Source organism: Pyxicephalus adspersus, chromosome 1 (assembly GCF_032062135.1).
Source record: "Pyxicephalus adspersus chromosome 1, UCB_Pads_2.0, whole genome shotgun sequence".
In the NCBI taxonomy this organism is placed as follows: Eukaryota; Metazoa; Chordata; class Amphibia; order Anura; family Pyxicephalidae; genus Pyxicephalus; species Pyxicephalus adspersus.
In genome coordinates, this window is record NC_092858.1 from 88,702,425 (window position 1) to 88,716,063 (window position 13,639).

At 39.0% G+C, this 13,639-nt stretch overlaps 1 protein-coding gene across 2 annotated transcripts in view; it reads left to right on the forward strand.

The window, feature by feature from the left end:
• The first annotated feature begins 3,728 nt into the window (after positions 1–3,728).
• Positions 3,729–13,639, forward strand: part of MFSD2A (MFSD2 lysolipid transporter A, lysophospholipid) — a 17,950-nt gene continuing 8,039 nt past the window's right edge. The window contains exons 1-6 of one of the 2 annotated variants that reach the window (XM_072417607.1): positions 3,729–3,938; positions 7,425–7,553; positions 7,742–7,866; positions 12,106–12,229; positions 12,330–12,408; positions 13,114–13,265. In XM_072417607.1, the coding sequence (XP_072273708.1) occupies positions 3,864–3,938; positions 7,425–7,553; positions 7,742–7,866; positions 12,106–12,229; positions 12,330–12,408; positions 13,114–13,265 (684 nt within the window). In that variant the 5' untranslated portion in view covers positions 3,729–3,863. Of the gene's footprint in view, positions 3,939–4,464; positions 4,611–7,424; positions 7,554–7,741; positions 7,867–12,105; positions 12,230–12,329; positions 12,409–13,113; positions 13,266–13,639 lie in introns of those variants that run through there. The other variant, XM_072417616.1, reaches the window with a different exon arrangement.

Consider the following 13,639-nt stretch of genomic DNA (forward strand, 5'->3'; position numbering starts at 1 on the left):
CCTTTTGCCACACCTTGCTTTACCACAGCTATAACTTGTGGGTTTTTTTTTTTTTTGGTCTCTTTGACTTTGTAGACTGGCAAACATTCTTTAAAGATACACTAATTAGCTAGCAATATTCATTTTAATTCGGAGTTGGTAATACTGGGGGATTATTTGGGGGATTTTGAGTTTAGCTTGATGTCTATTACAGAAATACTAAAACTGTGTGCAGATTTTGCCTCACGAGGACTAGAGTGGAAGGTCCTGAGTTTAACCCACCAGTGCATTTCTTACCACTACTCTCTTCTTTGTACAAGCATTTCAAAATATTTTTTTAATTTTTGATATTTAAATGATATACAAAAATAAAATAAATACACCAAACCAACTCATGCACCAAGGTTTGTGCATAAGTGATCTGTGGTTTTGTGATCTGGCACTTGGAATTGAGGTACATTCCAATTTGGTAACCTTCCTATAATACCTGTCATCCCCTCTGATCCAGAAAACAGTTTGTAGGTCATTGGCAGCAGCCAATCAGCAGAACTGAAGTGATGGAAATGTATTTTATATAAATATATATGATGGAGGTAGGTGGCAGGTTACCACCAGTGAACAATTCACTCACTCATTCACTACTATTTGCAAAAAGAAGAGAACCTTTTTTTTTTTAATTAACTTTGCTCCTGTCCCAGGAGCTCACAATCTGCGCTATGAATTTATCATGAGTAAAATGAATGTATTTGAAAAAAAAAGTCACATGAGAACCTGTTCATGTGAGCTGTCAAATTTATGTGACCATCCTCTTACCTCTGACATTTAAAGCAGTGAGAAATCCATGGGACAATGCAGGCTTTAATCTGAAGTCTGCAATTTATGATTGGGCTGTAAAATGCAGGCTGCAGTGTTTGCCAACATTGTGGTATATAGAAGACTGTGAATAGCTATATTCACCTATTTCCAAACAGGGCAGAGATACCTATCTTGCTGTTTACAAAACACTTTGCCCTCCGAATCTCAGAAACTGTCAGTTTGTTTCTAACATCATTGTACTGCAAGTTGTGTTCTTTCTACAAAAGACCTTGGTGGAACTGATAATATACAGTACATCTGCAATCTCTGGACTTGAGTGCACTATGTTTAAAAAGCGTTTTGTTTTTTTATAAAATTTGTTGCCATTTTAGCCCCTGGTGGTAAATATATTATTATTTTTTTATTAATAATTATTTATTAATAACTTAGATTGTTGTTTTTTAATATTATGCCGTTGTTTAAAGCCTAATAACTGGCTTTACTTAAACGAAGTTTCCAGAATAGAAATGTAGTCCTGTTTTTACAAAAGGTCCTAATGTTTTGGTCCCAATGGCTGATTATCCATATCCATAAAAAATAATCATAAAATAGCTACATTCTTTCACAAAAAACATTAGTTAGCTATTATAAATATTTTGCTGTTTTACATACAGAAACTGACAATGTTTTTACCAATAGTTGCACTTTGGGAGAAAATAAAAGGACCTGTTTTTACAAAATACCCTCCTGTTTTCTTGGTCAGTAGTCCTTGGTCAGTAGAAACAAAGCTGCTTTACTTTGAGAACCAACAGAGGTCTGTTTTTACTAATCATATCCCTAGTTTAGGCACAGATCTGATAAGTGTATTACCAATCTCAGCATACAAAATATACAGTAAATGCCTGTTTTTTTACTCTTTGCTGTTAACAATAAAGTTTTTTTTTGTCCTTTTTTTGTGGAGGAGTTTCACCAGAAGAGCAAATACAGAGCTAAAATTGCTTATGACTAGAGGTCACGTTTCCATTATTTCCTCCCGTCAATTAGGATTTTCTTATTTTCAGTGGAATTAAAATTAAAAGCAGTAAAATATAGTTTACCACAAGCATAAGTAATACAACTTGTGCTCAACAGCCCTTATATTTACAAAATGTTTCTCCCTGCACACAAAAATCACAGGGCACAAGGATAAATGTTTATTTTTTCATCCACATGACTGAAATTTATAAATCCTATTGCATTTGGCTGAAAATAACTGTCACTCTCTGGAAAATAGATTTCTTTATTCAGGTGTGTTAGCTTAGTGAATTGAGCCTAAAGTGTTTTGGCTTTTACACGACTAGTAAAATGCAAGAGAAGAGACTTTACACATGAGACATGATTACTAGCAGTCAAAGAATGTGACAGGAAAGAGTAGAAAACAGTTCTTCCTGCCCAGTATATAGCTAATTCCCCACCACGTGTTTCATCGGTGAGAACTGGAAGGCCGTATGATCAGCTCATCCCCTTATGCTGTTATTGTCCCCAATGAAATCTGCATTCTAGAACATACAGTTCATACTTTTCAGTACCCATGCCAATAGAAAGACCTCTTAATCACTACACAGAGTTCACTGCCCATATCTAAATAATTAGTGATATAGCAGCACACACAACTTACTACCCAGTATTTAAACATACATTAGGATCTGCATCCAAGATCTGGCCACTAATTACATTAATCACGCTATCTATCTTCCTTTACATTGCTGATCATGGAAAAATACCCTGGTATCATTGGGAATAAATATGTCCAGTATTGGTGGACAGGGGAGCAAAATGCTTAGTGTGGTGGGAGGAAAAATGCCCAGTGTCAATGGTCAGTGGAAAGAATAAAGTCTCAATGTCAGTAGAAGGTTGTCCTAATATCATGAGTGGAACAATAATGTGGAAAAGGGGAATAGTGCCCAATTGGGGTTGGGGAGAAACTATAGTGCCCAGTGTGCAGTGGGGGAACAATGGTACCCAGCAAGATGGTGTAAAGGGGGGAGGGGAGAACAGTGCCCAACAGCGGTGTGAGGAAAAATGTGTGCACAGGGAATCCCCTACATTAATATATTAGGCGTAAGCTGTGCGTACCGGCACGGACCACGGCCACACTGATTCCAAAAACATGTTCTGCACGAAGCCCGCCATGACACCAAACTCCGTGCACAGGGAATCCCTCACGTCACCCTGGTGGGTGGGTGTGTGCTGTGTGGGACCCACACTGAGCCTTACTACGTGCTGAATGGTTGGCCCCCACAAATTTTCACCTGACCAAATCTGGCCCTCTTTGCAAAAAGTTTGGACACCTCTGGCCTAGGCGATTGAGAATAAATGGGAGCACCTCAGGCATGCGCAGGAGCCCTTTCGTCAAAAGGGGGAATAAAAAAAGCCAATCTCACGCATGTACAGTGAGATCGACAAGTTTTTTATCCAATGTCACCCGATCTCGTGCTTGGGTCAGGTACCGTAGGAAGAAAAACCCAGAAGAAGAGAAGATAGCGGTGCCTGGAGCGCCAGCCCAAGGACAGAAACCAGGACGACGCGGGACCCCATGGAAGAGACCTCCCGACTGATCTGCGGGATTGAAGGTAATTTTTTTTTATATTTCAACCGTTTTTGAGTTTAGTTCCTCTTTACCAGGAATAATTGGTGAAGTTACATGTGGATTAGGGTTTGTGCCAGTTTTCACCTAAATGAAAGGTTTGATAGAACTTGGTGAAAATGTTAACCTGCATGTATTGTTATGTTAATGAGTGCTGACATGTGGAATAACACAGGGGTCTATGAAGAGTGTTCTCCTGACATCCCCGGCGTACATGCAGCATGCAGACAGAGAAGGAAGTAGCAGCCACATCAGTAGTAGAGGGGTGTGGTGTCATAAGGCCGTCACGTAATGGATTCTATTCATTTTAGGTGGGCGTGACTGGAAGCCGGGCTGCCCGGCCTCACTTCATTCATCTGCCACAGTCATCCAAGGGAGAGCGAACAGCGCCGGTACAGGGAGCTCTGCTATTCACCCAATATTGCGGGACTGATATCTACATTCACACTCCTCTGAACCCGGGATGGAGAAGCAGTCAGAGAGCTCTTCTTGTGCCGGATTACTAGGGGAGAAAGAGCAAGTAAAGATCCAAGGCGAGGTATAAAACACACCAATAATATTCCCTCTATATAGCCTATATCTATGTCATATATTTATATATATATATATATATGTGTGTATATTTATATGTGTCCGTGTGGTTTATTCACACACATATATATTTATAGTATATATAAAATTATAATGTGTGATATCTGCAGAGCACTCCTCACTATTTCCTCATCTATCTATATATATATATATATATATATGTATGTATGTATGTATGTATGTATGTATGTATGTATGTGTGTGTGAATATATATATATATATATATATATATATATATATATGTGTGTGTGTACTTTTGGTTTGTATTCCCTGCTAAGCCGTGACGCCCCAGCTGTGATCTCATGGTATCAGGAGACGTTTGGGCCCCCAGGGCGGGGTATTCCTCCTATGTGGTCCCATCACGATGAGGCATTTGTCTGCCCATGTGACCGGGGACACGAGAGCTGCCGCGGCTGTGTCATTGACTCGGGTCAAGTTCTTTCCTATAGCCCGCAGTGTTTGTGGTACACATACACCTCATACAAGTGCCATGGAAAGACATGAGGACAAGGTGACACTGTCACAAATGCCGGTTTATGGGATTTGTTTCTTTAAAATTCCTTCACATAGATGAAATGGTGTGAAAATATCGTTGCATTCCTTTCTATTGTTCATTATGTGAGTATAGTACACTGCTAATACTGTATTAGAGCACATGTATCAACCTTCATTCTGGACTATTTCCCAGACTGTTACTAAGGAAACCACATTCAGGATTTGCCCTGGATTGAATAATCTTGCTTTCTTTCAGGACAGGAATCATTGTTCCTTCTAACTCCTGGGATATAATAAAATATGTATAAATATATAAATTTGTAATATAGAGCGTGCTCCTTCCCATAGTAGGGTGTGTGTGAAATCCCCTGCACACAATCACACAGGTGCTGCTTAGCAGACACCTTTCATACTGAACACTTTTAACCCATAGTAACCTTTAAAAGCAGTCTGTAAAATGATGTTTTATGTCATTTGTATAAGTCATTGCCATCTAGTATACAAAGGAAGTTACATGCCTTTATAAATATGTTGTGTGTTCTGACCTTGACTTTTCCTCATCTCTAAGCAGAGCCTTTAGGCCCATTTAGATGCATTACATACTTTAATTACCAGCCTCTTCATAATGAATGGGATACTTTCACACCTTAACATGTAAGAAAAGCACAAGATCCTTAAGTTCTAATGCAGGTGCATTGGCTTAGTGTGTTGTGATTCAAAATGACAGCACAGTCTGCCAATGTATGTTACATGTGTTACCACAACACGCAGATCTAAAAGGATCCTCAAAGCGGAACTAAAATTCAGGGTGGTGTGGGTAAGCAGTAATCTACAAGTATGTATGGCACTTATCTTTTTTGTAGGCACCCAGCAGTGATGACAGGTCAAGGATCTTGTCACCACTGCATACCTCAAAGATGCCCTCCTTGCTGATGGCTCTTCCAGGTCCAAGGCGATCCTTTTTGGCCGCTGATGGTGTAACTCCTATTCATGGATTAAAGTTATATTGTCCCTGGCATCTGGCTCTATTTGTGATGGTGCCAGGTATAGATCCAGCTCCATACTGCGTGGTGCCAGGTGTAGATCCGGCTCCACACTGCGTGGTGCATTCGCTGTGCAATGTACACAAATAAAAAAAAAATGCCAGGGAAAGGGGTTTTCTATCAAAAATACTTTGCGTATCTCCTCTACCTCCTTGTGATTTTTGTATTTTGTGGTTTAGTGCCACTATAAAGAACTTCTACAGTAATGTTATCAGTTTTACTATTGACAAACTAGATGTCCTGAAAGAAGAACTAAGACTAATAAGTCCCGAAAGAAGAACTAAGACTAATAAGGAGACTGGCATTGCTGATCCTCTTCCAGAAAGAAGAATTGTGCCCTGAAGTTATTACTAAATACAGAATTAGCCTTCATATCCTCCTAGTATAGGTTTCCCAACTCCAGCCAAAGCATATGGTAAATGGAAGGGGGTGTGGGGGTTAGTCCCTTTGCCAGGTTTTTATTCCTGTGTCCCTGTTGGCAAAATTCCTTTACAAACAGGAACTGTGTAAAGTGTCTTCAACAGACTCCCACACTGTATTTATAGCTGAGCATGGAAAGGTTAGAACTCACATCAATACTTTTATTGCTGTCTCTTTCTTCCTGGCCCTGGCACAACTGAAATATCAATTTTGTTGTCCAGGTATCACAGGGACAGAAAGCATGTGGGTCACGAATGTAAAATAAATACCAGTTCTATTTTTACCTCAATCCATCCAAAATTAGGAAACAAATGCTCAGAATTTGGCTATCCCATGTGTACTTTGTCAGTTTATTTATGCTTTCACAAATATTTAGTTCAAGGTGAGACTTTCATTGCATGCTACGCCCCAAATATGACTTCGCCCATCAGGGTCATTCGATTGCATTCTGATCTTATCTTCTGTGTTACATAAAATGATTCATAATAGAATTAGTAAGTAAGTGTATATAAGTAAGTGTAATAAGTAATATAAGTGTATATGTAGTTAGTGAGTAAGTGAAAGGAAAAGTCACATTCATCACAGCCTTTTCTACCTTTTATTAGGTAACTGATTGGAAATGATTGTCATTATAAATGACATATATTTTAGGTTGACTTTTAAGTGAGGCCTGTTCTATGAGAAAAAAAAATGGCATTTCCTATTTGTATTTCCGGTGTAACCTGAAATCAATGTTAATCAGCGGGTAACCAGAAATTCCCACCAGGAGTGAAGGATTTGACGCATGATGAAGAAATATGAATTAGTCTTGTTTTCCATCTATGCTTTGATCGTCTTATTTTGAATTCCATTGGATTAAAGGGAGGGGAAAAAAACAATCTGATATTTTGGGTTGGTCTGTTGTATGCTTTGTTTGCAAACAGCAGGACGAGCATGCACCTGAGCAGTTTATCCGTTGTGTATCTGAAGACATTCTTTTTATAATATTGTGGGAAAGCACATTTATTGTTTTCCAAGGGATGTTTGATTTTTGTTGTGACTACCTGTAATAAGTAATAGAATGTTTGATGACAATAGCTGTCCCTTCCTCTTGTATGTAGGCCAGAAGTGTCAGGTGACGATCACCCTGTTACTGCCATCATAACTACATTGGCCTAAATATTTTCTGTACTGATTTGTTCCTTACAGTGCAGAATGTGAATCGTTTTACTCAAGTTTTGTTATATGGAACATGTCATGAAATGCCGATTTATGACTTCTCTAGGTAGTACAGTGTACATGCACTTTCTGGCTTCAGTGCCTGGTTATTTCAAGCCACTCTGTAATTTGCTCCTGGCACGGTAGGATGGAGGGGTATTAATATTTCCATCCCTGTGACCTACATGTTTGACATCTACCACTCTGATTTTTATGACTGTATACACAGTACACAAAGTACACAAAATTAAAATAACTTGTGAATTTGTTTTTGCAGAAACAACGAGGGAAACATAAACTTTCTGTGTGTAGTAAGATATGTTATGCCATTGGTGGAGCTCCATATCAGATCACCGGATGTGCCCTAGGATTCTTTCTGCAGATGTACCTCCTTGATGTAGTACAGGTAAATAGTGCCCTCGCTTGCTTTGGTGTATGAGAATAGTTTATCCTAGATCTGTCCACAATTACCGAGTACAGATTGGATTTGTTATATCTTCTATCACCAGTATTCGTATACACTCTGCATGTCTTGGGTGGATTAACCCTTACATTTCCTTCACATAATCCTTATTGTTCTTGGTTTTCTTGCAGATGAGCCCCTTTAATGCTTCCATTATCCTTTTTACTGGACGAATATGGGATGCGATCACAGATCCATTGGTTGGGTTTTTTGTCAGTAAGAGCTCCTGGACACCGCTTGGCCGACTATTGCCATGGTAAGTGCAAAAACTGCAAGTGACAAACTTTATCAATATAAGAACTGAGATCGTTATTAGAGATTTATGGGTAAGTGATAGCCAGGAGACATTTGTCATGCAGCTTTAACACTGACCACCTCTATTTTGGCTCATGTGATTCCTCCCATTTGATAAGGTTAGGTTAGAAGGACGGTGAGTTAGTGCTGCATCGAACGCTTCCTCGTGTTAGCTTTCTCTGTGGTTGAGATGGGCACCTCACCCATGCCTGCCAACAGGCAATAAATGGGGACTGTAGTGAAGTTTGTTACTGCCTGCAGTCAAATGCTGAAATGCTGGTTCATTAGAAAGCAGTGCAGCGATCGGGTCGGTCAAGGTGCCAACTGCTGATAGCCGCCTCTTAAGATCTTTTTCCATTACCCATCCAAATTCAGCCTAAGGCTGTAGGCTGGTTCTATGAGCAATGTAAAGAGCAATGTGCAGAGTGTGGTAACCAATTAGGCAGGCTCTTTATGAGTGATAGTATGAAAACCCAAATCCTCTCGGGCTATCCCCTTTACCAGTTCAACAGTATGTTAAATAGTTCTACAGAAAAATTACAAAAAGAATGTCTGTATTGGGAAAAAAGGACTAGATGTGCTGTAGATAGAATGTGGCAATGATGTGCGGTATAGAGGATTGGTGCCTTGTATTTATGGACAGGAACGTATGTTACCTTGCAGTACAGGTACAAGGATTGTAGAAATGATATGGCTGCAGGGGGATATAATGAGACAATGGTGTGAGGTATAGAGCAGCGGTTGCCAACCAGTGGCCTGTGAGAAAATTTTGGTGGTCCACAGAAAAATTTGGACAGTATTTCCAATTTTTTGTTTTAATTATTAATAAAACAAAATCAATATTATAATATATTCTTATATTCTGAATGACAATTTTCGCCTTTTTATTGCACTATATTCACAAACTGTACTAGAGACAGAAAAAAAGGCGCAGCGTGACGTCAGCGTAGTCTTTAAGTTGTAAGAGACAACCGTTGCCGAGCTGTACGATTCAGTATTGTCCCACCTATTCAAATAGTCACCTAGCTCCGCAAATACCGATTCTCATCTGATTGTTTTATTTTATTGGTGTATTTCTCAGAGAATCAAACAAATATTTTGCATTTCTTTAGTAAAACCAAAGATAATGCAACTAATGATAATAGTAATAATAGTAATATTTCACATAACCGTGAGCTGACCAATGAATCAGAACCTCCACAGTCCTCGTCAGGCACCATTAGGAAGATCATTATTTTACAAATGTATTTATCTTTTTAAAAAATTAATTTTAATGGTCTGCGGGATTTAAAATAATGAATTTAGTGGTCCGTGAGGTCTGTAAGGTTAGCGACGGCTGGTATAGAGGATCGGTGCCCTATATTTAAATAAAGGAATACATGTTACCTTGCAGTACAGGTACAAGAACTGTAGAAATGATATGGCGGTGAGTCCTGAGCTGCTATCAGTGACCAGTGTGTTATGGTGGTGTTATCTGTAAATGCAGATCATCTAAGGACAAGGTCATTCTTTGTATGTACACAGCCATAGGATTTTTTTACAGATTGTTTGACTTGTAGTATACATGGGCCTCATGTCACTGTTACATAGTACGACTAAAAATAGCATAATTGTCATTACTGTAGGGTCAAAGATTATTGTGCGCATACATTTTTTACACTGAACTTGGTAAGGCCCTATTTAATGTATAGCGCTGCGTAATATGTTATCACTATATAAATCCTGTTAATAATAATAATATTATTATTAAGGCGTATCTTATACTAACAATTTGCAGGGTTTGCGGGTTAACGGCTTGCCTATAGACGTGGTGTTCCTGTGGTTCCTCAGAAAGAACACGCCAGCTTTGTATGTGACGTGTCCCTCGCCTGATCATACAAAGGAATGACTCACTAATGGGTTAACATATAAAAATGGAAAGAAAGGCGGGAGCATTTCTAAGGCACAACACACCACCTATATCAGCCAATCAACGTGCTGGGTGTGTTCTGCTGTCTCCAGTCCACCAATCAGTGAAGTGGGAGTGTTAAGCCATTGACTGACAGCTGGTTTGGGGTTACTAGAGGGCATTCTGTATTGCAGAACACAGGAGATGACTGTTATGAGTGACTGCATTTCCTCATGTAACTCAAACATGTGTGTCTGTAGATTTCACTGCCAGCTTCATATAACCTCATCCTATTTAATGTACAGCGCTGCATAACATGTTGGCGCTATATAATTCCTGTTTAAATAATAATCCTTCACTGACCTGTCTATAAATGCTATACAGTACAATGAGAAAAACAAAAATGTGTTCGCTATTATTATTGAATACTGTAGATTGCGATCAGGGAATGTGGTGGTAATAATTCTGATATCAAAAAAGGAACTGGTTGAAAAGCAAATAGTGATTCCGTTATAGGTCAGATTATGGGTAAATACAACATGCATTGTTAGAATAGGGAAATGGGAAGTTTTTTTTTTTAGTGCCTTGGGGATTTCCCCTACTTTGTGACAGTTGGTCTCTGAATTAGTAAATGTGATGGGGGATCTGTACAGCAGGGTGACAGCAGTGAAAGGGATAAAACAGCCGTCATGCACAATGTTGTCACTGTGTGTGTATTGTTCTGAGATAATGACCTTCACTTTCAGTTCTAACAACCACTTTTATTTCTGTTGTCTGTATTCCTGCTGGTGGGAATTCTTCACATTTGTAGATGTAACCTGTCCTCGCCTTTTTTTTTTTTTTTTACAACTGTAAAAGCAGGACCTCATAAGTTCAGCTTTAAATGCTTGTGTTCTCTCTGGCATGTATATGCACTGCCAGGATGTCAGAAGAGCTTCCGGTTACTGTTACTGAAAACCATTTGGATTTTTACATACTTTTATTGCTGGTGACGTTGGTATTTGGAACTGTTGTAAAGGGTGAATCTCCCTAGCAGGGACATAAACCGCGAAAAAACCTGACCAGGGTTCTAACCCTTCACCACGCAAAAAGAAACAATTTATCTTTAGTAGCATGACATTGCATTATAAATAAAATAATACTTTGTGTAATGAATGGGGCGTCCATTCTTAACTTTACATTGTTGTCATTACTGATGGTATCATTTTGTAGCTGTCCCTTAGGACGTGTGGCTAGTTTGGTTTTTCTCAAATATATGACAAATAGAGCTTTACAATGTGTTTTAGAGGCTGTAGTGTTTTTGTTCTTGTTGCTAAATCATTTTGCCATGCATTATGTAATGGTTACAGTCTACATTACAGACTGATAACATGAAAGCCGTAATGACTATTTTGGATAAAAACGGTTTTGGGATCTGTTATAGTGTTATTGTGCATTATTTTGTAAGCAATTATGGAAGCTTATTTGGAAGCAATTAGATTACTTCTTTTATTTTGCCATGTGTAATGTTATGGCAAGCTGTTATTATTATTATTATTATTATTATTAATATTATTACACAGTATTTATATAGCGCCATCATATTATGCAGCGCTGTACAAAGTCGATAGTGGTGTCACTAACTGTCCCTCAAAGGAGCTCACAATCTAATGTTCCTACCATAGTCATATGTCATTATTGTAGTCTAAGGTCAGTTTTGGGGGAAGCCAATTACCCTTACTGCATGTTTTTGGGATGTGGGAGGAAACCAACCCAGACACAGGGAAAACCTGCAAACCCCATGCAGATAGAGTCCTGTCTGAGATTCGAACCGGGGACCTAGCGCTGCAAAGGCAGGAGTGCTAAGCTGTTGTCTTTATAGAGTCCCACATCCAGTACTTGTATGAGATCTGTGACTATTGAAGATCTGACAAAAAACTTGCCACAGGCAGAAAAGCTTCATGTTAATGTTGGGGGGGATGGAATTTCACTCCCAGCAGCAAGATTCCTCCAGCAGAGTTTCTGGTCTGACCATCCCAGTGCCAGGAAGACTTCTCTCTGTGCTATCTGTAATATAATGGAACTCCTGCAGGTTGGATGAGACCCCTGGGCTAAAGGTGGGTCTGGGAACACCAATTAAGGGATTGATGTTTGGAAACAATGAGCAATAGAAACCAATGTTTTTGTTATTTCTCCAGCTGCCACACAAAACAAAAATGCTTTAATTTTTAAGTGCACCATGGCAGACATGCTTGCTTTGCATTGACCTTCTTTACATGAATAAACCAGAGATATCTTGATTATTTATTTTTTTTTCTCTTTTTTTACATACAGGGTAATGTTGTCTACACCCTTTGCTGTCATCTGTTACTTCCTCATCTGGTTTGTACCTGAAATCTCTAACGGTCAGTTGGTGTGGTACCTAACCTTCTACTGCCTATTCCAGACCCTTGTGACGGTAAGCAGTGGTGAAAGGGCATTGTGTTGACCTGTGGTTATGTTTGGGCAATGGGTATATGGACTGTGTTGGTCTAACTTATTTTTGTTCTGTTCTGCAGTGTTTCCACGTGCCTTATTCAGCCCTTACAATGTTCATCAGCAAAGAGCAAAGTGACCGTGACTCTGCCACTGGATATCGTACGTAATATCCTATACTTCCTTATATGGATATAAATTAATGAAATAACTCATTGAATTTTTCTGTAATACACCCATAGTTGGCAAATAATATCCCTCGATAGGAAGTTCAGGGATGGAAATGGGTACAGATAGTGTTCATGATAAAACTATATATAAGCAAGCAGATACTCAGAGATATGATGGTAAATGAGGAAAAAATAGGTAAACGTTTTAAAAGCAAGTAACATTATATTAAAGCAAGGTTGACTAACAAATATATGCATAAAAATCTTTTTCACATTGTATCTCTTTTTGTGGAAATGGGCTGAAGAATGTAATGTCCGTGTAGCTGAATGTTACAATCTTTTCTTACTGATATCTGCAGTGTTTCGGAATTTTATGCACGAAAAATATTGGGAGAATTCCTTAAACAAGCAAGCAAACTTTTCTCCCCACCTCCCTCTGCACTGTTTAGGGTAGGATAGTGGTGGATACAAAAAATAACAGAACTCTGGAAAGAAGTGGAATTCTGAGGAACTTTTATGAAAGAGACATTATAAAGTGTATCAATAGATTTCCTTTGGATCATCAATATCTCCCCCTACATCCCTACAGTCACAAGCGTTACAACTATTTATTATAAAGATAACTATTTATCATTTATGTTTTTTCCCTGACTGGTATAGTGATAATCCCTAATTGCTGCCCTTGCTGTTTTTACAGGTATGACTGTGGAGGTCCTGGGGACTGTACTGGGTACAGCGATTCAAGGACAGATTGTGGGTCCAGCAGATACCTGTGTGACCCACTCTCTCCAGAATACACCTCTCAATAGTACTGAGGCTCCAGAACAACATGTGTCTCTTGCCAGCACAGTGAGTTTCTACAGTTTTATTACCAGAGCTGTAATTCATGCTAATGGTTCTCTTGTTGCAAGCTTTGTAAATATTTTGTTAAAACATTTAGGACTCAGGACTCCCTAGTAGAACATGGTCCAAGGCCTTAAGCTTTGCTTGACGTGGCTTCCTTCTTCAGAGCAGAAGACTGTTTGTAGCATAGGCCATGATCTTAATCAACCCAGACATAATTTCCATCTTCCGCAAATCTGGTGGACTGAAGTATTGCTTTATAAGTAGTTTTATATACCTTATTGGAGGAATCTTATACCGTATTTTTCGGACTATAAGACGCACTTTTTCTTCCCCAAAACTGGGGGGGAAAAGTGGGTGCGTCTTATACACCGAATACA